The sequence below is a fragment of the Cotesia glomerata genome, linkage group LG4 (assembly GCF_020080835.1).
Source record: "Cotesia glomerata isolate CgM1 linkage group LG4, MPM_Cglom_v2.3, whole genome shotgun sequence".
In the NCBI taxonomy this organism is placed as follows: Eukaryota; Metazoa; Arthropoda; class Insecta; order Hymenoptera; family Braconidae; genus Cotesia; species Cotesia glomerata.
The window spans coordinates 15,186,891-15,208,428 of NC_058161.1; the positions used below are offsets into that span (position 1 = coordinate 15,186,891).

General features: G+C 28.7%; 1 protein-coding gene across 2 annotated transcripts in view; it reads left to right on the forward strand.

The window, feature by feature from the left end:
* LOC123262799 overlaps window positions 1-21,538 on the forward strand; it is a 48,874-nt gene that overhangs the window by 9,098 nt on the left and 18,238 nt on the right. For both annotated transcript variants that reach the window (XM_044725227.1, XM_044725228.1), the window contains exon 2: window positions 7,988-8,096. In XM_044725227.1, the coding sequence (XP_044581162.1) occupies window positions 7,988-8,096 (109 nt within the window). The remainder of the gene's footprint in view (window positions 1-7,987; window positions 8,097-21,538) is intronic.

The following is a 21,538-nucleotide window of genomic DNA, read 5'->3' on the forward strand; positions in this document are numbered from 1 at the left end:
ATCTAAATCGACATATTTCAGCAAAAGGTTATATAATTTCGCCCCCGTGTAACGATCACAAACTCCACAATCATGTATGTGTATCATTTTCAAGTGTTTGTGTATGTGTGTGTTTGCACACTGTACTTATTTGCTATTTACAATTCGGAGTAATTAAATTTGATAGAGACAATCTGGAAAGAGGTGAAGGGGACATGCCTTCCGGAGTAACGTTCAAGTTTCGACTAAATAGAATGAAAACAATAGTGAATGTGAAAGAGATTATCAACATTGCGAGTAAAATAAAATTAAACTAGTTATTATACAAGTTCTATCAGTAGAATCTATTCCATGTTTTTTTTTTTTTTTCGTAGAAATTTATAAATTTCATTAAAAAATTTTTTTCCTCTATCATGAAAATTTTTTCTGAAAAAAAAACATTAAAAAACCAAAAAAAAAATGACCAATAAAGTTAGAATATCGTAACTATTATAAAATTTACAATGATTTTAAAAATATTTCAACAAAAATTGACAATTTCTGTATGAATTGAGGTAAAGAGCTATAAATTTACATGAATAATTCTTTTTGGATTTATAACTATATACCAAAATTCAAAAGAATCAAAAGAATGACTCAAACACTTTCTAAAGTTTCACTTCGTTGATAATTTTTTAATTTATTTATTTGTCATTCATCATTTTATTCATTCCTATTTTAGTATCCTACAACTACAAACAATTGTCCATACACAGTAAAAAATTTTACGTCATTGCGTCAAAAAATTTTGTGTTAAATATTTTACACTTTTTTTTGTTAATTTAACACAATTAATGTTAAATTTACACATAAAAGTGTTAAATATTTAACACAAAAATTTTTAACACAAAATTTTTTGACGCAATGACGCAAAATTTTTTACTGTGAATGGTTTTTTGTGAAAATATAAAATATTTGAGAGATAAGCACATTATAGTTTTATTTGAATTTTTGGTACCTTACATCAATTGAACGTCGTTTTAGTAACTTCAATAGCAATTATAGAAAGAAGTTTAACAAATATAACACTTACATGATAATTCCATGTACTAATAACTTTAGTATACAAACTCCATAATTATTATAACCTGATAAGCTTTTTACCCTTTATCTTACATTTCAATAATATGGAAACCAATTATCTGAATTGATTTGTCACTTTTTCGTACGAACAAAAGAACATACAAAAGAAACAATGGGATGGAACAAAGAAAAGTCTTTGTTTTCTTACAATCCGTCTATTCTAGTATTGTCTTGTTACACCCTAATGCAAGTGTTAAAGAGCATTCAGCGAGAAGAACTATATATAAATAGAAGATTAAAGGAACAAAGTAAAAAAAAAGAAGATAAAAAAAAAGTTTCGTATCGATATATTGAATTTTTTTTTTTTTTTACATAAAACTATATAAAAACTAAATCAAATTTTGTTCCTTTATTTTGTCAATTTTAATTTGCTACATTAAGTCAAAATCTTTTGACTTAACTTACTCAATTAGGATCTGTAGATAAAATAAAATCTGAAAATTTAGGATACTTCGAATTTTAGCCTTGAGTAACATTTAAAAGAGTGAATTTCTGCAGAAAATCTTAAGACCTTACTTTAGAGCGTTTGATTTCCTACAAACACATATATCGTTCTGTTTGGCGCGTTATTTTTGATAGAACGGGATAAATAAGGATATTTATTGCACACCTTATAACGCGAAGCGGTTGAGGTAAGGTTTTACTCTAGACTCGTCAAGGTCAAGCAATTTTGTGATCTTCAAATACCTCTATCACAACCATATTACACTAGGGGAAGGACGGGCAAAACGGATATGTTAATTTGAAAATGAAATAACAAATATATATTACAATCATATCCATTCTTAACTTTGGCTAATAATTTTTTGGGTAATTGAAGTTTATAACTAAAGTAAAATAAAAATAATAACAAAGAAATTCTTCTTCGAAATTAAAAAAAGTCAACATTATCCGTTTTGCCCTACCAGGGCGGGCAAAATGAATACTCAGGTCGCGTAAAACGAATACTGATTGGAAAATACATTTCAATCAAAACAATCGTCGCAAAAATATCAACCGCGTCCTGAATATGAAGAAAAAAAATCAAATCTGCATCGTCCTTAACAACATTAAACTAAGTACTGTATACTTACGATTTAAAATTTTTTTTTTTTCCTAAATTTCAATATTTATAAAAAAAATTCCCACAAGTATGCAAAACCAATGCTTTATCGATAACGGTATGTGTAGTTACATAATAGATTGATAGATTGCTGTCTAAAATGTTTCTATCGACCGACCAGCGATTTAAAACGATTATTCATTTTACCCGCCCTCTCCGTCTTGCCCGTCCGTCCCCTACCATTATATGAGTAGACGCAAATTAAGAAAACACTTTAGTTAATCGATCTTATAGTCTCTAAAAATCATTTTATGTACGTGGATCTACAAATGTCTGTACGCTGACTTTGTATGTACCAACGATAACTCCCGAATAAATTGATATATCGAGAACGGACTTTTTTATTAGTTCCGGAATTCGATAAACTGGTATCGTATTTCATATCAGTAGCCTAGTTTACGTAGTGTTTTTTTTTTTAATAAATTCTTATTAATATTGACTGGGATACCCACGTGTAAAAATAAAAGAACTTTTCTTGTTTCTCTCACGTGAAAACTATGGCGCCACTTAATCAAGCTAGATTTTTTTAGACTGCATACGCATATGACAAGAAGAATGGGTGCCAACAATTAAAAAAAATTAGAAATTACTCCATAAGAAAATACTTAATTATTGTTTTTTTCTTTTAAAAATCAATTATAAAATTTATTTTTTTTTTTTTTTTAATAAATGAGCGTCAGGAGGCGTGCATTTTAGGATTTTCAAAATTTTTTTGAAATGCTATGACAAAATTTTAAAGTCATATGAAAAAATCAAATCTCGATTTTTTTATACACCTTACGATCATTGATATATTAAAATTTTTAAGTGAATTAATTATTTTATAATGCTAGAGTAATAGGAAGAAATCAACTAAAAAAAGTCACAAATTATTAACTGAAAATTTTTGAATTTCATGGTACTCAAATATTGCACCTCCCCAATTCAGCCGTCGACGTTTCCGCTGTGAGATTGAAGAGGTTTGAAGATTTAATTATATTCTATATCTTGGAAGAAAATTTTCGTATTCCTACTTGTTAGTAGCGTTCCGTTGTTTTTAAGACAAAAAAAATACAACAAAATTATTCATTTATTTGAAAAAATATTTTTGAAATATTTAAGTGATAATAGGAAATGATGTATCTATATCTACTTATCAGGGATATTGGGGTGACTTTGGGTGACTTCACTGTAAACCGTAGCAAAGTGCACAATTACCAGTCTGTAGACCACTCTTTGCTCGTATATAGAATCCTATAGGTAATATTTTATTCCCCCTAGTTCAGTTTATATCAATATATATATTTGAGTATTCACTACATTGTACAGTACATAGAATGCTCATGTCCCCTTAGCTTAAACCCATGAAGTGATGGGGCGTCCCCTTCTCGTATGGAGCATCAATTTTATCGCACGCGACTCTAAACACCCGAATCCAAAAGCCATAACCGTAACTATACTGACTTTGATTACACGTAACCTTCATTATTTTCAACACGGATATACAAGTCAGAGTAGAAAAAAGTCGTGTGATCTTGATCAACGTTTGTGTATAGTATATAACCCAGTCAAGTAGTAAGTTATACAAGTCAATGACTCTTTATAATAACGACAATAGGGATGAGTCGACAATTATTCCGGGTGAAATAAAAATGGGTCTTCTTACTTCTGGGAAAATAATTCCTGGACTGAAATTCAGGCACGCGACAATGTTTGCGCTTTTTTATCACGAGTCATTAGGTCTTCTATTTACCCTACAAGGCTTTCATTGAGTCAAATGTTTATGTAATTTGTATCAAATAATTTTACAATTGCTAATGTAATAAATGCTAATCATACCTGCCCATGTAAGAAAAACTTGTCCTAATAGTCATAAGCTTAGAAATTTATGACACCAAACCGGTTTTTTTAGAATTTTTCTAAATCTGTAACACCAAATTGATTTTTTAATTCATAATTTTAAAAATTTTGAGAAACAGCTTCAATTTTTTGAAAAAATTTTTGAAGTTCTTTTCATCCCCTGAAAAATTTCTTCGATCAAAAAAGTTATCGTTAGCCAAATCAACCCTATTTTTTGTAAATACATTATGTACTAATAAAAATGTGTACTGGCTTATTTCTGATCCTATATGTATTATGAAACAATGGTGAAAAATGTATTCAAACATGAATATGGTATGAAATTCTTTTCTATTAATTTTTTAATTTAATTAGTTTTCTATGTATCATTATTTATAATTAAATCTAAGGACATTGAAACAAATGATAGAATATAGTAAATTAAAAATAATTGAAGAAATTTAGTATTTGCAAAAAAGAATAAGAAAAAAATGTAAAACTCTTTAATATACTGAAGCTGTTCGAATTAGAGTCAGTTGTGGAATTATTAATGATAGATGTATAATTAAAATAGGGGCCGGATATTAATGTCTGCAAATTAATAACGGGAAGTTAATAACTTCTGTAATTAGTCCTCATTTTCAATTAAGACAAAATGTTTTATTTTTAATCTTTTTACAATCTACATGTCAAAAAAACTCATCAATTTAAATCAAAATTTCTTTTATATCAAAAGATATCAAAGTTAATTATTATGAATAGATTTTTTCTTCATTTAAGCTTTTACTCATCAAATTTCAGGTTAGGTTATTCACATTTCGTTAAAAGTGAGTCTCATTACAAATTTAATTAAAAAAAGGCCATTCGCCAGCCGAAATGGAAGTAGATTTCATGATGAATAATAAAAATAGTACTAGGGTTGCATACGAGAAAAAAAAATGAACTTCTGTTTGATTAAACAACAATGACGTCAAAACGAATGCAAAAGTAAAATTTCATTAAATCTGTCTGAGAAAGCAGGTGATTTTTGGCCTAGACTGATAGTGAGGTACACAAATTAAAGCTTATTTAATAAGCTTTCTGATGCCATTTATAGAATTTTGATGAGATATCGCCTTCAATTGTGATTGCACGAAAATACGGTAAAAGTGAACATTTTTGCGATTTTTGAAAATTTTTGAATTGCTACTATTCCTAAACTATTTAATTTGGAGAAATAAATAAGTACACAAATTGGAGCTTATTAAATAAGCTTTCAAATGCAATTTAAAGAAATCCGATAGGATTTCGCGTTCCATTGTTATTGCACAAAAATAAACTAATTTCTCATTTATAAACTAATCAGCAGATTTGGCTCATCTTAGAACTTAACCTCGGAAATCGTCCTAAGAATAAGTATGTTACGTTTTATTCCGTATAGAATTACGGAAGTTAGAGAAGAGACAATGCCGATTATATCGTGTATATATATATATATACATACATATATAAACTTTTGAACCATATGCATTTTCTGAATCTGCTTGACGAGCTGAGTCGAAATATAACAAAATTTTTCAAAAGTTCCGTCATGAAGACCAATGCAATAGTTAGATTTCTATGAAATCTACTAAAAACTGTAAACATAATGAGCACTTCACTAGAATTTAAATATCCATGAATGTTTCAGTAAATAAAAAAAATTGTGAACTTTTTCTCAATTGGATTGGAGGGAATTGAAATTTGAGAAATACATTCGAATTCAAAAATACATTGGTTGACGTTTAGTTTATCTACGCTAATAACAGAGTTCACGAAGGCCGGTAATCAGGTTTACCACAAGATTGCTCCGCAAGGAGGAAACCTACCAATCGTTTACCGGAAGTCTTTCTGTTTCTGTCTATCGCGAGCTTCTATTTATATCTCATATCTTACTATGTTTGTATCTCTATCTTTCTCTCATTTTCCTTCTCGTTTATCAGTTGTTGCAGTCATTCTCTATCTACCAAACCAATTCAATACCTTCTACACAGATGCTCACAGATATCTTTATTTATCGATTTTGTTCAACCTCATATTTGATCATTAAGATGAATTATCTACTAAAAAAGAGAAATATATTTTTTTGAATAATTGAAGAATAATTTCGAAGATTATCATATAAATTTTCTACAAAAATCTAATTGTAAATAAAAAAAATTAGGACGACGGTTGACCCTAAAGGCCATCCCTGCAACTTCCCGCTCATTTTTTACTTAAGCGCTCAAAATTACACATTACGTTTTTGAGCTCTTCAAGCTCAAAAATATGATTTTTGTGTCATTTTGAGCTCTTCGAGCTCAAAACTCTAATAGCAGTTTAATAAAACACAATTTTTTGAATTTTCAAACGGCAATAACTTTTGAATGAATGAACCGATTTTCACGTGGTTGGCGGCATTCGATGCAGTTTTTAAAGCCTTATAAAAAATCTTCAAGTTTGAATCGATCGAGCCAAGAATTTCAAAATTATTCCGAAAAAACACTTTTTTCGGTTTTCTTTCGACAACGATAACTCACGAACGATTCAACCGATTTTGACCGGGCTTGCAGTGATCGACATGGTTTTTTGATCTTAAGAGCTGATTAGATTTTGGAATTGATCGGTAAAGCCATTTAAAAGTAATTCCAAAAAAACCACTTTTGAAAAAAATTTTTTTTGTAGTTTTTTTGAGATTTTTCAACAAAAAACAATTTTGGATAAAAATGCGCAAGTTGACTATCAAAAATAATTTTTTTTCAAATCTAATAGAAAACTTGTTTATTTCAGTATTCAATTTTCTTAATTTAAAAATTCACTCTTTACTATTTTCAAACAAAATAGATATATGCGTCGTCCAAGATTTGCATGACTCATGAAACGAAGCATCAGAAATCACTTCACGGTCGAAAAACTTTTTTCACCTCATTTTGGCAACTATTTTTATTACTATATCCTTGTTAATTTACAGAATCAATATATTTTGTATACTATTGTGAAGATAATTTAATGGAGATTAATTCCATACTTTTGAAAAATTATTTTAGTGCAATAGAAACAGACAATAACATCAAAATAATAAAAAAAAATTCCTCTCCGTCAAGTATAAAACCTTTAAACACTGTAACTCGCAAAAAAATCCATTAATTGAGTGAAATTTTTTGTTTTTTTTAATTCTCTGAAGGAATTGTAGGTCCCCTATCGCGAATGGCTATGTAACGCAGTGTCGTTATATTAATTACAATCAATATAATGAAAAAATCAAAAGACTCTATCAATATGTATTATGTAAATTTATCTCACTAGGGACACCTGCACAGAAAAAAAAATTTACTTGAATCAAGTTGATAATTTTGAAGAACATCTTCTTGACTTGAGTAGAAAAATTCTTAAACCAAGAAACTTTTCTTGGTTTAAGTAAATTTTACTTGATTCAAGAATTTTTCTCTTGATTCAAGTTAATTTTTTTTTCTGTATGCGCATAACCGTCATAATACAGCTGTTTTGTATTTTTCTTACAATTTTTATTTTATGATTATTTTATAATTAAATGAGCATTTTTTTCTGCTTTTTAAGGATTTTTTTATCATAAAGAAAGTCTTAAATACGTTTTCTGAATATGAAAACAAATTAGTTCTTAAACCAAGAATATAAAATTCTCAGATGAAATCGAAATTATTGTTAGTTTTCATGAATTGCTCTTAGATAGAAAATTTTATTGTATCGATCGAGGATAAGACTCTTGAATTAAATGACAGTATCTATTAATCGAAGATTTTAGTCTCTTTAGTCAAGAATACAAAATTCGAGACCAGATGTTCTTAAAGCGCAACAACCGGTTGTCTTTAGAATAAGTTTCTTGAACCAATATTATTTTATCTCTAACATAAATCGAAAGTAAAGCATTCGTTTGTTAATATTTTATTGTTATTGACATGGCTTATATATAAAAAATAAATTATTTTTCAGACCGATGGATTCCCAAGAATATCAGAATCAGTTAATGGATTATTAAATATCAATTACTGCAACACGTACACAAATACCGAGAATACATCTACTGAAAAAACTCATCAAGGTAAATATTAAAAAACGTTAATGATTTTATTGTTTCTCAAATGTTATAAAATTAAAGTGGTAAAATCAATAATTAAGAGCTTAGACAAAATAGATGAATGCTTTTGATGCCGTCTTTGATGGTACAAACTCTTAAAAAAAAAATCAAGATTGGATCGAATAGAACTTACAATCTGTACTTATATTTATAGCAATTTCGTACTTTGAGGGTAGTCTTTCATTTTCCACTGTCATGCAACCATCAAGCTTTGTGGATGATAAAACTTATACATTGAGCGAAGGATGAATCCATTGCTTGTTGCACACTATAACTACGTCATTACACGTCAGGGAGGGTAGGGCCATTTTATTATCCCCTTGAAAGAAAACTGTCACTAACAGGCAAAAGTAAACTACGTTGATACATCTTAATATATTGATGCGTCGTGTAGAGAATAGTATTTTTGAGAAGTTCATAAAAAAACTTTTAAGATCTGTAAAAAGTTCTTAATGACAATATGATTTGATTATTGTTAGATAATTTTCATTATTTTATGTATGAATAAGATGTCACTTTTTTTAAGTCCGCTTTTTCTCATTACAAAAAAAAATTTTAATTGAAAAAAATTTTTATTATCAATATGTAAAAATTCAATTTTTGACGAATATCCAACTTTTGAAAAGATTCACATTTGCAAAAGAATTTATGTTGTAAAAAAAATTAACGCATACATGTATGCGTGGAGACGCAACCTATACAATTGTTTCTGTCCGACTCCGTAGATATACTTTTTCATAAATTGATAAACTTTAATCCATTATTTGTAAATAATTAGACGGTCAAAAATTTTTTTTTATTTTTTTTTAAACTCACAACAAATGCATTAAAAGGCTGTCAGTTTTTTAAAAGTTTCTGACAGTTAGTTTTTTTTATAACTAAGAAACTGGCACAGAACTGCAAAAAGCGTATGCAATCAATGTTAAATATCCAATTTTTAATTGAATTCATCTCGGGTTATAGGTGGTCAATCGACTTCGAATTTTATCGAATCATATGTCCTTAATAAGTATACAAAAATTTATAATTTTCTGACGGTATGCCTTAACCACGACAACTACCTCAATAATTTTTAACTTCCCGCTGAAAAAATCGAAAAGTGATTGGTTTTACCCCATTTTACAAAAATCGAGTTTTCATCAGATCTCGACGTTTGAAGGTTACAGGAAGCTTCCCTGACTACTTCCGCGAGGCTGTCACTATGTCTGTGTGTGTGTGTGTGTGTGTGTGTGAAAGTATGTGAACCGTTTATAACTTTTGAACGGCTCATCCGATTTTATTGCGGTTAGTGTCATTTGAAAGGACTTGGTCAAACTTAGATTTTGAGTATAATTTGGACCGATTCGGATCAGTAAATTTTGAGAAATCTTCAAAAAACTAAGAAAAAAAATTTTTTCAAATGTGGTTTTTTTGGATAACTTTTAAACGGCTTAACCGATCGATTCCAAAAACTAATCAGCTCTGGATAATAAAAAACCACGTCGATCGCCACCAAGCTGGTCAAAATCGGTTAATTCGTTCGAGAGATATCGTGAACGAAAGAAAACCAAAAAAAGTGTTTTTTCGGAATTACTCCGAAATTTTTGGTTCGATCAATTCAAACTTAATAGTATATTACACATCTAGGGCAGTAAAATAAGAAATGTCTCAGATCACATATAATTGTTGTCCGAGGCGAAGCCGAGGTCAATAAACATGTGATCTGAGGCTTTCTTATTTACTGCCCGTGGTGTGTATACTATTTTTCTTCTCGACGGAGGGGGAAAGCGGCATTTTCGTTTAGCGCAGCGGGACGAAAGTTGACGCTTTCCGCCCGGAGGTGAGAAAAAATTATTTATGAGGCTGATAAGACTGCGTCGAATGCCACCAACCGCGTGAAAATCGGTTGATCCATTCAAAAGTTATTGCGGTTTGAAAATTCCAAAAATAGTGTTCTATGAAACTTCTATCAGACTTTTGAGCTCGAATAGCTCAAATGCATATAAATACTATCTCTTTGAGCTCAGCGAGCTCAAAATATCATATAAATTATATTTTGAGCTGAGAAATCTCAAAAACGTCATAAGTACAATTTTAAGCGCCCAAGTATGGAAATAGCGGGAAGTTGCAGGGATGGCCTTCAGGGTCAACCGTTTTCCTAATTTTTTTATATTTATAATCACACTAGAAATTTGAATAGCGCGCTACGCGCGCGCCTAAATTTTAACCAATAATGAATCGTGGCCCGTTTTTGCGAGTTTCGACCTTTGACTAACTTCAAGACTTTCATCTCTTTTATAATATAGGACTATACATACTTTGGGTACTTTTTAAATAAATTTTAAAAATAATAGTGCTATGACAGGATCAATTACAAATAATTTAATGGACAAATGTGATGGAACAAATTTATAAAACCAACAAATTATTCAAAACTCTTCCAAAAACTTAAAATAAAAAATTGACTATTCCTAAAAAATATAAAAAACCGTGAAAAGGCACAAATTCTTATCAAGACCTTTCTAATAATACCAAATTTAACTATAAAAATTCCTTTCAAAATAACAATATGCTTGTCACTAAATCTTCCTTACTCTCTCAACAATTCAATTTATCAATGATTATCGCTGAAAAAATCAAAATCAATTTACAATAAAGATTAGGGGTGTGCGAATATTCAATATATTTTAGTTTTCTAAAAAAAAAAATAAAATAGGAAAATGGTTGACCCTGAAGGCCATCCCTGCAACTTCCCACTAATTCCATACCTGGGCGCTTAAAATGCCATTTATGACGTTTTTGAGCTCATGGAGCTCAAAAATACAATTTATATGTTATTTTGAGCTCTCCGAGCTCAAAGAAATAACTTTTCTTTGCTTTTGAGCTCTTCGAACTCAAAAGTCTGATGGACGTTTGATAACACACTATTTTTTGAGTTTTCAAACCGCAATAACTTTTGAATGAATGAACCGATTTTCACGCGGTTGGCGGCATTTAACGCAGTTTTTTAAGCCTCATAAAGAATTTTTTAGTTTGAATTGATCAAACTCGAAATTTCGGAGTAATTCCGAAAAAACACGTTTTTTGGTTTTATTTCCTGCACGATATCTCTCGAACGAATCAACCGATTTTGACCGGATTGGCGGCAATCGACGTGGTTTTTCAAGGTTAAGAGCTGATTAGTTTTTAGAATCGATCGGTAGAGCCGTTTAAAAGTTATTCCAAAAAAACCACTTTAAAAAAAATTTTTTTTTTAAGTTTTTTTTAGGTCTCTCAAAATCTACTGTTCCGAATCGGTCATAACTGTATTAAAAATCTAAGTTAAGTCAAGCCCTTTCGAACGGCACCAACCGCGATGAAATCGGTCAAGCCGTTCAAAAGTTATGAGAGGTTTACATACATACATACATACATACATACATACACACACACACACACACACACACACACACACACACACACACACACAAACACACAAACGGGGTAAAACCAATAACTTCTCGATTTTTGAAAATCTTAGATTTTCTTAGCGGGAAGTTAAAAATAATTATATCATTAAAACAACTAGAGGCCCTTGTCAAAATTCGAAAATTCTCAAGAAAAAATTATTGATTCATGGCTCGTTTGTAAGCTAAAATATTTATTAGCGTTGAGCCACTTACGTGGAAGAACGTATCTATTTTCACAGCGATATATAAATCAGTGGTATTGCAAACTGAGACATTACAATTTGTCGTGTTGTCAAGTGTTCAACAATACAAGAAATAGTAAAAAATGAAGTTTTATAAAGTTTCAGTGTATTTGGTCTTGAATATATTAATTATAATTTTTATGACGGCTGAAGGAAGTATGATTAGTCTACCAGACTCATCCCAAATGGAAGATTGGGTATTTTTAAATTCATTAGCATGGGTAGGCTCCTCTGTTCCAGATCACTGGTTGAAGATGATATTGAAATCCGCGCTTCCGAAAATAACCCAAAATTATTTCACAAAACAACCGATTTTGGAAGCTTTTTTATACAGTGAATATTTTAATTCGTCTGATTATTCATATATCTTCGTCAAAGCAGTCTTAGGAGAGACCTTTTGTCCTGATACTAAAAATATAGATCGCGATGCTTATAAGGAATGTTTAAAGCGAAATATGGAAGGATCATTAAAATTATGCACGATTCATATTTATTATAAACTTGCAGCCGCTAAATTTCAAAATATTATAAAATGCTGGGAAATGAATGATTATCGCCCGAAAAATGATTATTATCTTTACGATGTTCGGAAAGCTGTAAAATCAATAATAAACCGACAAATCATCAATGAACATCATTATTACGCATCTTTTCATCTCAAAAACATTGATAGAATTCATCATCTTGATTTAAAGACTCCAGAGATTTGGTATGACCAAATTTTCTATCTAAAATTTCAAGTTCAACAGTGCTTAGAGCCCCTTGATGACGAATGTATTTCACCCGACGATGAAAGCAAGATATTAACCTGTTCTGGTGAAATAGATGTGTCCTCGAAACACCTGGATCTCTATGAAGAATATATATTCGATTGTAAATAAATTATGTAGTAGGGTAGGGCGGGGCTAGTTGATCGTAGGGGCAAGTTGTGCAATCGTAATATCTGGAAAACTAAGCAACTTACAACAAAAGTGTAAATGATGAAAAGTAAGGGTTACAAGAGGAGAACACATCGCGCGAAAGTCAACTGCCGTCCAATGTTTAGACTAACTGACAAAACGTTTTCTTTTTTTTTTGCGTCAAAAAAAAAAAACAGGTTTTTAGAATTTTTCTCCTACACTCGCTTAAAAATGCTATTTCGTGATCACGAAAGTATTCAAAGATGACTTAATGTTTGCCCTTTCGATTATATATGATCACGGAAAAAAAAATATTGTTAAAATGACTATCCAACGTATCCTCAAACGACGTTTTCTTAAAATAAAAATCCGGATTTCTGATTTAAGGATTCATTTGTTTGACTTGAAAACATACAGAGAATAGCTTTTGTGAATATATGTAGTTTCGTCAAAACAGGCAACTGTTTCATTAACGTGAGGATCTGTATAGTTGAATTAACTAAATGTAACGCTAAAATAATGATATGGATCGTCATTTTGATGATACGCTGCATAGCTGAATTGGCTATACAGCGTATATCTCTAAAAAAAATGACTATACGGCGTATAGCCAGAATAACGATACGTATCCTTATTCTAACGATATTTTTTTCTCCGTGATTGTTTATTTTTAATTCTTATCATTCTTTTATAATCTAACTTTTATTTTGTTGCCTTAATTGGGGCTAGTTGAGCAAGGCGCTGACTGCGTGTTAAACCAGCCCTACTAGATTTTCAATTTTGAAAAATGAAATTTTTCTTCACTAAAATAATAATTATCAATTGATTTGTACATGTGATGATTTAACATAATGTGTTAAAATTAAAATAAATCATATTGATATTATATTAATAAATATATAACAATTATAATTAATACTATTATGTTTATAATTAATAATAATTATTAATTATTATTATAATCATAATTATACGTATGTAGAGTTATAATTAATTAAATATTTGCTTGTTAATTACAATTTTATTTTGTTTTCATATCATTCTATAGAGTCATTCCGTTTATTTTAGCCATTGCACAACTAGCCTCATACCCATGCTCAACTAGCCTCACTAGTGGGGCATGTTGAGCAATTTGGAGCGCTCGCTTATTTCCGGGAATAACTTGAAAATTTGGACTCGGATCGTTTCTGTGTTGCTAGACCTTTTAAAGAAGAATAAATTACGAACCTAACAGTATATGACTTGATTAAATCCAATACATCGTCTTAAAGTTATGGAAGGTTAAACCAAAAAGTGATCAACTAGCCCCGCCCTACCTTAATTAATGTATAGAACACTTTCAGAATCGAAAATTTTTTCAATGTAGTTTATCTCAAAATTATTCATTCGCTTATTGTTGTAAATTGTTAATCTTTGGAAAATAAAGATAACTAGGCACTTAAATTGTATTTTTTCCTTGAAATATTTATCAGACAATAAATATTTATCAAAAAACCTATAATTTAACAATAACTCGTCTAGTATTTACTTACTGTGGAAAACATCAGGTGTTTGACGTACACTGCGAAAATAAAAAAAATTTTAATACGAGTGCATCACGACGCCAGAGCTCATGTTATGATAAAAAATGAATAAAAAATATTGATTATTAACAACAAATAAATGCGTAGTTCTGCATTGAGTGATGTTTGTTAATTTTATAATAATTATTATTTATTATTATAAATTTGTACAATTATGAAAAACATGTTAAATAAATTTTGTATATATAATAAAAAAAAAATAAATTTAGCATCTTCTAAAAGAAAAATTCAATTTTGGTTGATTTTGGAAATTTTTAAAATATTATGAGCATCCGCTGAAGATTTTTTAATTGCGCTGACTTTTGGGAGGACTCTAAAAACATGATAAACCATCATATTTACATATATGTATCTTATAAGAGACCCGGGAAAAAATAGTAAGTTTCTTTGCAACACTCTATTAGGTATCATTTGAATTTTTTATATAACTAAACATTGTTAACTTAAAAAAAATGAAAACTGGTTGACCATGCAGCTTATCCTTGGAACATCCCGCTACATTCGACCTCTAAAATTTGTCTGTGATGAAGTTTCGAGATCACAAATACAACCATATCTCTTCGAGGTTGAAAATCTAGGAATTGCATTGGTAAAACACTTTTTAAAAAATTAGAAATTGCGATCATTTTGATGCAGTTTGTAGGATTCGATACGATTTTCAAACCTACAAAGATAACTTATATCTGAAGAAATGATTCGACCGTAATTTTAAAAGTAATAAAAAAACTTTACAAATATTTATGGTTATCGATATCTCTTTTACAATTTGATCAATTTTGATGGAGTTTACGGTAATCGATGTTATTTTTTGAAGTGAAAATCTGATTATTTTTTTAGAGTGGTCGATACAGCATTTTAAAAGTTGCACAAAAAAAAATTTTTTTTTTTTAATTTTATGATTGTCTTTTCTCAAAATCTATCCGGCTGAATTAGTTCTAATTTTTAGGAAATCTAAGTTAAGGACGTTCGAGCGTAACTTATGAGTCAAAATAATGTTTAAATTTTTTTTTACCTTCAGTCTTCCCAATATTCGTCAAAATTGTTTATTTTAATTTAAAATAATTTGAACAATTTAATAATTGATGATTTTTACTTATTTGACAGATTTGGCAACAGCGCGTTTGATTATACCCATTACAGAAACGTGCATGAGTGTATGATTTAAATATTTCTCACTCTGTAACTATATTTCTATTATTTTCTTTTTTCTCAGCTGTTGACGCGAGGTTGCTAAATCTTTATTCGAATAAATAGCTGACGGTAAACAAGTCAAAAACATAAAATTAAACTTTAAATATTTCAAAAATTATATCAGTAATGTATTATTATTAAATTTTTTTAAATTTTACAATAACTCAAGTTTCTCTGTATAGTTTTTTATTCGTTAAAATTGGGAAGTTAATATTGAAAAAAATAATTAAAGTCTCAACTAAAGTTTGTCCGCCATAAGTGCCCATGTATAAGGAGATAAAAAACGAGATTTTTGAAATTTAATATCTAAGTAACTAAATGGTGAATTTTTTTTAATTTTGGGATTAGATAAATGACGTATTTATTTATACGTATACTTAATTTCAAAGGTCAAAGTTGGAAATTATTTTTCACATTAGATTTGCTCGAACCCTTTAAGAGAATTTATTTAAAATGCCGCAAACCGCGTTCCGATTGGTCAAATTGTGAGCACACACATACACACACATATTATGACACCGTAGGAATAGTCAGGATAGCTTTCTATGTGCCTCGAACCGTGGGTATTTAATGAAAATTATTTCTAAATTTTATTGATTTTCATAACGGAAAGTTAAAAATTGATATGAAAGGTTTTTAGGTCGAAAAGTCGTGGCTTGCATTTTACAGTCACCCAATTGTAAGCTCATAAAATTTAAAAAAAGCACACTGTGCAAGAAATTCATGACAATATACTCAAATAAGAGGATACAAAGTGAGAATAAGAATAAAAATATTTTTTTTAACATTGATTGACACTTTCAGTTTGATATTTTACATGCTGCGAAAGCAGAGAGAAAAAATTGTGAATGAATGCGATAAGAAATAAAGAAAAAAAAAAGAAATGCGAGAAGCTCAGTCGCAGGTTTTGAAACCCCTCAATATGAAACTCAATCACTACCTATAATGCCGCAATTTCTCGGAAGTAATTGCATTACCTCATACTTCTACTGTGTCAAAAATGATTCTCCAATATTTATTAGAAGAAAATAAATAAAATATATTGAAAGATCGGATATCAAGAAGTTTAAACATTATAATTTTACATTTTTTGTTTTCTACGATATAAGACAGTAAAATGAATAGTTAACCGAAAAATTTTGGTTAAATACACAAATAAGACGTATAATTGAATTCGTGTTTAGGGTTCTTTTTTTTTCTTTAAGTAAAGCTGAACAAGCAGTCCCCTAAAAAATAATCGATTTTTAGGATTTGTTCTCAATAAAAAAAAAATAAATATTTTACTTCAACCTATTTCAAATATTGATATGAAACAGAATAGTAATACTAATTGTTAATTATATTTTCATTTGTTAGCAATGACTTGCTCGTGTATTTTAATGAAACTAAAAATCCTATAAACGTGCTGATAAACATTACGATGTACTTAGTTTACCATTTTTATGAACTGTGATATAATAATTCTTTTCTGACTATGGCTGCAGCCATACATGTTCATGTTGGGAATCAACTGCCGGAAGAGATTGTGGCTATTGCAGATTACTGTGCTTTAAACTGACAAAATAAAATTAACTTGAATCAAGAGAAAAGTTCTTGATTCCAGAAAATCATTTTGACGAGTTTCATTGTCTTGAATTAAGTAAAATTTACGTACACCAGGAAAAATTTTATAGTTTAAGAATTTTTCTACTAAAATCAAGAAGATAAGTTCTTCAAAATTATTTATTTGGTTCAAGTAAATTTTTTTTTCTATGTAGATCGACGTGCTATTCTTGCTTTGCTAGCGATCAGTTACTCATTGTCATTTTATATTTGCACAATATGTAATTTTTTCTTTATAGTCATTGACAATTGATTAAATCTATATTCTGCATAGCTGATAGAATTGAAAATTTAGATTTTTACGTTTTTATTCAGTCAATGGTACTAAAAAAAAAAAAATTATGGTATCTGATATTTTTTTGGCTATTTACCATCATTTTATTTTTACTTATATAGTCTGGTCAACAAGAGCAAATTATACGACCAGGTTAAGGCCTCCACCTAAAATTACGTTCGAGGTTAATAAGATTAATAATTTATAGGACTAATCCTATAAATTTATAGGATTAATCCTAAATTAATTTCTTTCGATAACCTTTAAATCATATATTTATTTGTATGTACTCTTATAAATAATCATAAAAAAGTCAATAAATAATTGAGCTGAAGCATTTTCTCAAATTTTTTTAATAAACATTTACTTAAAACTCAATAAATAATTGATGAAGAGTTAAAAATTATAGCTTAATTTATTTATTGTTTTATGGTAAACAATAAAGACCTGAAGTGTCATGGTCGGATCTTCGATAGTTTATGTTATAATAATTATTAGAATGAGAAACACGGAAAAAAGTCCAAGTTCGAAGCATGAGAATTTTATAAATTATATAAAAAATATAAAAAAAATTTTTTTTTAAAAAACGACAAATAACCGTTTTTGTATATTTTTATAGTATTTAAAAAAAATATAGGGAGAAATTTAATTTGTTTATAACAAATTGTTTATTTAAAAAACAAATAAAAAATTGAAGTAAAAAAATTATTTTGTTATTTTAAGAAAGCGCAATGAAAATGATGATTTAAAAAAAAAAACGGTTCCTTAATATTTATATTGACTTGCAAAAAAAAATTGTTAATTAACAAATGCGATTTTAAGCAATAAAAAAATTTTTTTAAGAAACGATTTTTGTCTTAAAAATCAGTATTTTGATTATTTCATATTCCCTCCAAAAAAAAATTTTCAACTATCTTATAAATAACGCATTTGTTTATAACAATTTTTTAAACAATTATGGTAAAAAAATATTAAAATTTATTTTCATATGGCTTTTAGTAATAAAAAAACCGAATCACTTGGGATTTAAAAAAAAAAAATTTTTTTCAATGTTTTATTTGTTTTTTATTTTTCAGCATTTTTAATTGTTTGTAAAAAAATGAAAAATGAAAAATTTTTAATTTTTCCAACGAGAATCTTTTCTAAAGCCATCAACGAACAAGTCAAAAAAAAAGAAAAAAATTTTTGACTTCCGGTTTAAGAATTATTGAGGTTTTATTGTTTACTTTCATTTTGAAAAATTTTGTTAATTAACAAAAGCATAATTAATAGAAAAATTGGGATAAAAATTTTTTAAATGCAGATTATTGTTTATTTAACTATCTAGCATGTGCCTGATTTTTTTCATTCCTTAATTTCGATATTTAATTAGTTAAAATAATTTTTTTTGTTTAAGCGTCCGAGTTGACCGAAGCGTGCGCGCGCAGAGTCACGCATTTTTTCGCTATTTTTATCGCTCAATTAAAATTATTAATATTGGTGCTACAGTCCGGGGAGGTAGGGTTTTTTTTTAGGAAATTTAATACCCTTTTTTGATCTTTTTTTAAATTCTCGATATCTCAAAAACTTTTCAAGATATTAGCAAAAAACCAACCCCCTCTTTTTTTTTTTACTAATTTGTGTATAACTTTTGAACAAATTGTTTGCGCGATATGGCACCAACCGTAAAACATGTCTACATAAAAATCCGCACAAAATGATACCTCGAACGTAATTTTAGGTCGAGGTCTTAACCTGGTCGTATAATTTGCTTGTGTTGACCAGACTAATATTATATGAAGCTCTTCGGTATTTAACTATTGTATTTATTTTCACGACGTACCAAATTTCTACTGATCATGATGAGAAAACCAATTTTATATTTATCATAATGTTATTATACTTGAAAGCAATAAACTGTAATAATTTATTGTTCATTGATTTATTCTATCGGAATAGATGACAAATATATTTTCACATTAATCCACATACTATATAGAAGTGAAGACAATAAAGTTATCGATGAGTGGACACCCATAGCGAATCTTGAAATCCCTTCGATTCGGTTTCTTTCTACAAATGTGAATGAATTGTTGAGATTTATTATCAGAAGAAATTATTATTCAATCAAGAGAATTTTATTTTCTTCTTTTTAAAATATAAGTCAATTTTTATAATCTTAGATGTACACAAACTGTACTAGTTATGTTTAATTAACGATGAAATTAAAGAAATTATCACTTCTTATTTCTTTCCATCATTCAGAAAATATTTGATTGACAATTGACAATTCAAAAATCGGAATATTTTTCGAAAATTATCGGTACAGTTATAAAATTTTTTAACACTTTTTATCCATATTTTTTTCGGCTACATCGAAATAAAAGTGAGCCACTAAGATAAATTGTTAATATTAATTATCCGAATCAACTATAATTCAATCAAAATAATTGTACTTAAGTTTCTTAAAAGCTTACTCAGGAATTTATTTTTTTTTAATATGGAACAAAATTTTTAAAAATTTCTGTACCTACAGAGCCTAGATATATTTATGAAGTACTATAAACTTTCAACTTATTTATTACATAAATTAATTTATAAATTTTGTTAACAATAAATAACATTTTCACATAATCATTTTCAGATAATACTTAATGTTAAATACAAAAATAAAAAAACAATTTAAAATCGACAGAATAGCTTTATTTTTTTTTATCTTAAGAAATTTCTTTGATTCGATTTATTAATATATGCTTAGCTAATAAAATTCAAATTTGATCATAAAGTTGCTCTGTAATTCAAGTCTGAGTATTTTTCGATTATGAATGTAATAAATTACTTATTATAACAGGACAAAATGGAACACAACAGATTTATCTATCAGTATATGAGCTTTCACACTGAGAAAAAAATATGGTTATCTGAACTAAGAAAATCTATTTAAATAGCATCACCATTATTTAATTGAAGTTCTTATACCCAAAATTATTTATTATACTGAAGTTCAATACATAGTTACTTAAACTATTTCTAGTTAAATATGGACTTAATAGTTGATTCACTTTAACTTAGAAAACAGAAAAAGTATATAATTTAGACAGAAAATATAATAAAAGAAAAATATTTATCAAAGTATAGTCCATATAACTATTTATCAATAGTTGCTTCAACTAATGCATAGTTCGATGAACTACAAAAAAAAAGTTCAGAAAACTATATTTTTAGGTAGATTTCTTTAGAAATCTAACTATTGCATTAGTCCTCAAGGTAAAATTTTCACCTGATTTTGCTATCATATGTTATAATTAGTCGAATAGGTTCCAAAAATACCATTGGTTAAAAAATTTATATATGTATGTATAATATATATATATATATTAGGGTGTGCCAAAATGTAACTTCCGTGGAGAACCTTTTAAAATTGGAATTTTGAGTTCCGCTTTTAACAGGGGCTGCGTTTGGGCATTTCCTGAGATATTTTGATGTGAGACTATGTATTTCCTTTCATAGAATTTTTTAACAGGAGATTTAATTGGTTACTTCCGGCCAAATTTTGAATTTTCACCGGAAATGCCCAAACTAAGCTTCTGTTAAAAAATTCTATGAAAATCAAATACATCGTCTCAACCCAAACGATCTCAGGGAATGCCCAAACGCAGCCCCTGTTAAAAGCGGAACTCAAAATTCCATTTTTAAAACGTTCTCCACGGAAGTTACATTTTGGCACACCCTAATATATATATATATTTATATATGTAATATAACCAGCCTTGTCATCAGGATATCTCGAAAAGTTTTCAACCGATCTTGATGAAACTTGATACACATATTCTTTGGGTAATTACCGAGGTCGAGTTCGAAGATGAGTAAAATCGGTCAATTAGTTTAGAAATGGCGGCCATTTAAAATTTTCTAAATTTTGTAAATTTCAAGTTTTGTAACTTTAACCGTGAATAACTTTTGACTGACAGAAAAGAGCTCATTTCTGAAAACTTCATGGTGAAGCTGATTACATTACCTTCAATTTGACCTATAACACTTATACGTTATGAAGATTTTTATTAATTTTATAGGCCATTGAAAAATTTGAAAATAATGAACTTTTTTTCAAATGTGGTTTTTTTAGAATGAATTTTGAACAGCTTTATCGACCGATTCCAAAAACTAATCAGCTCTTAACATCAAAAAACTAGGTCGATCGCTGCCGG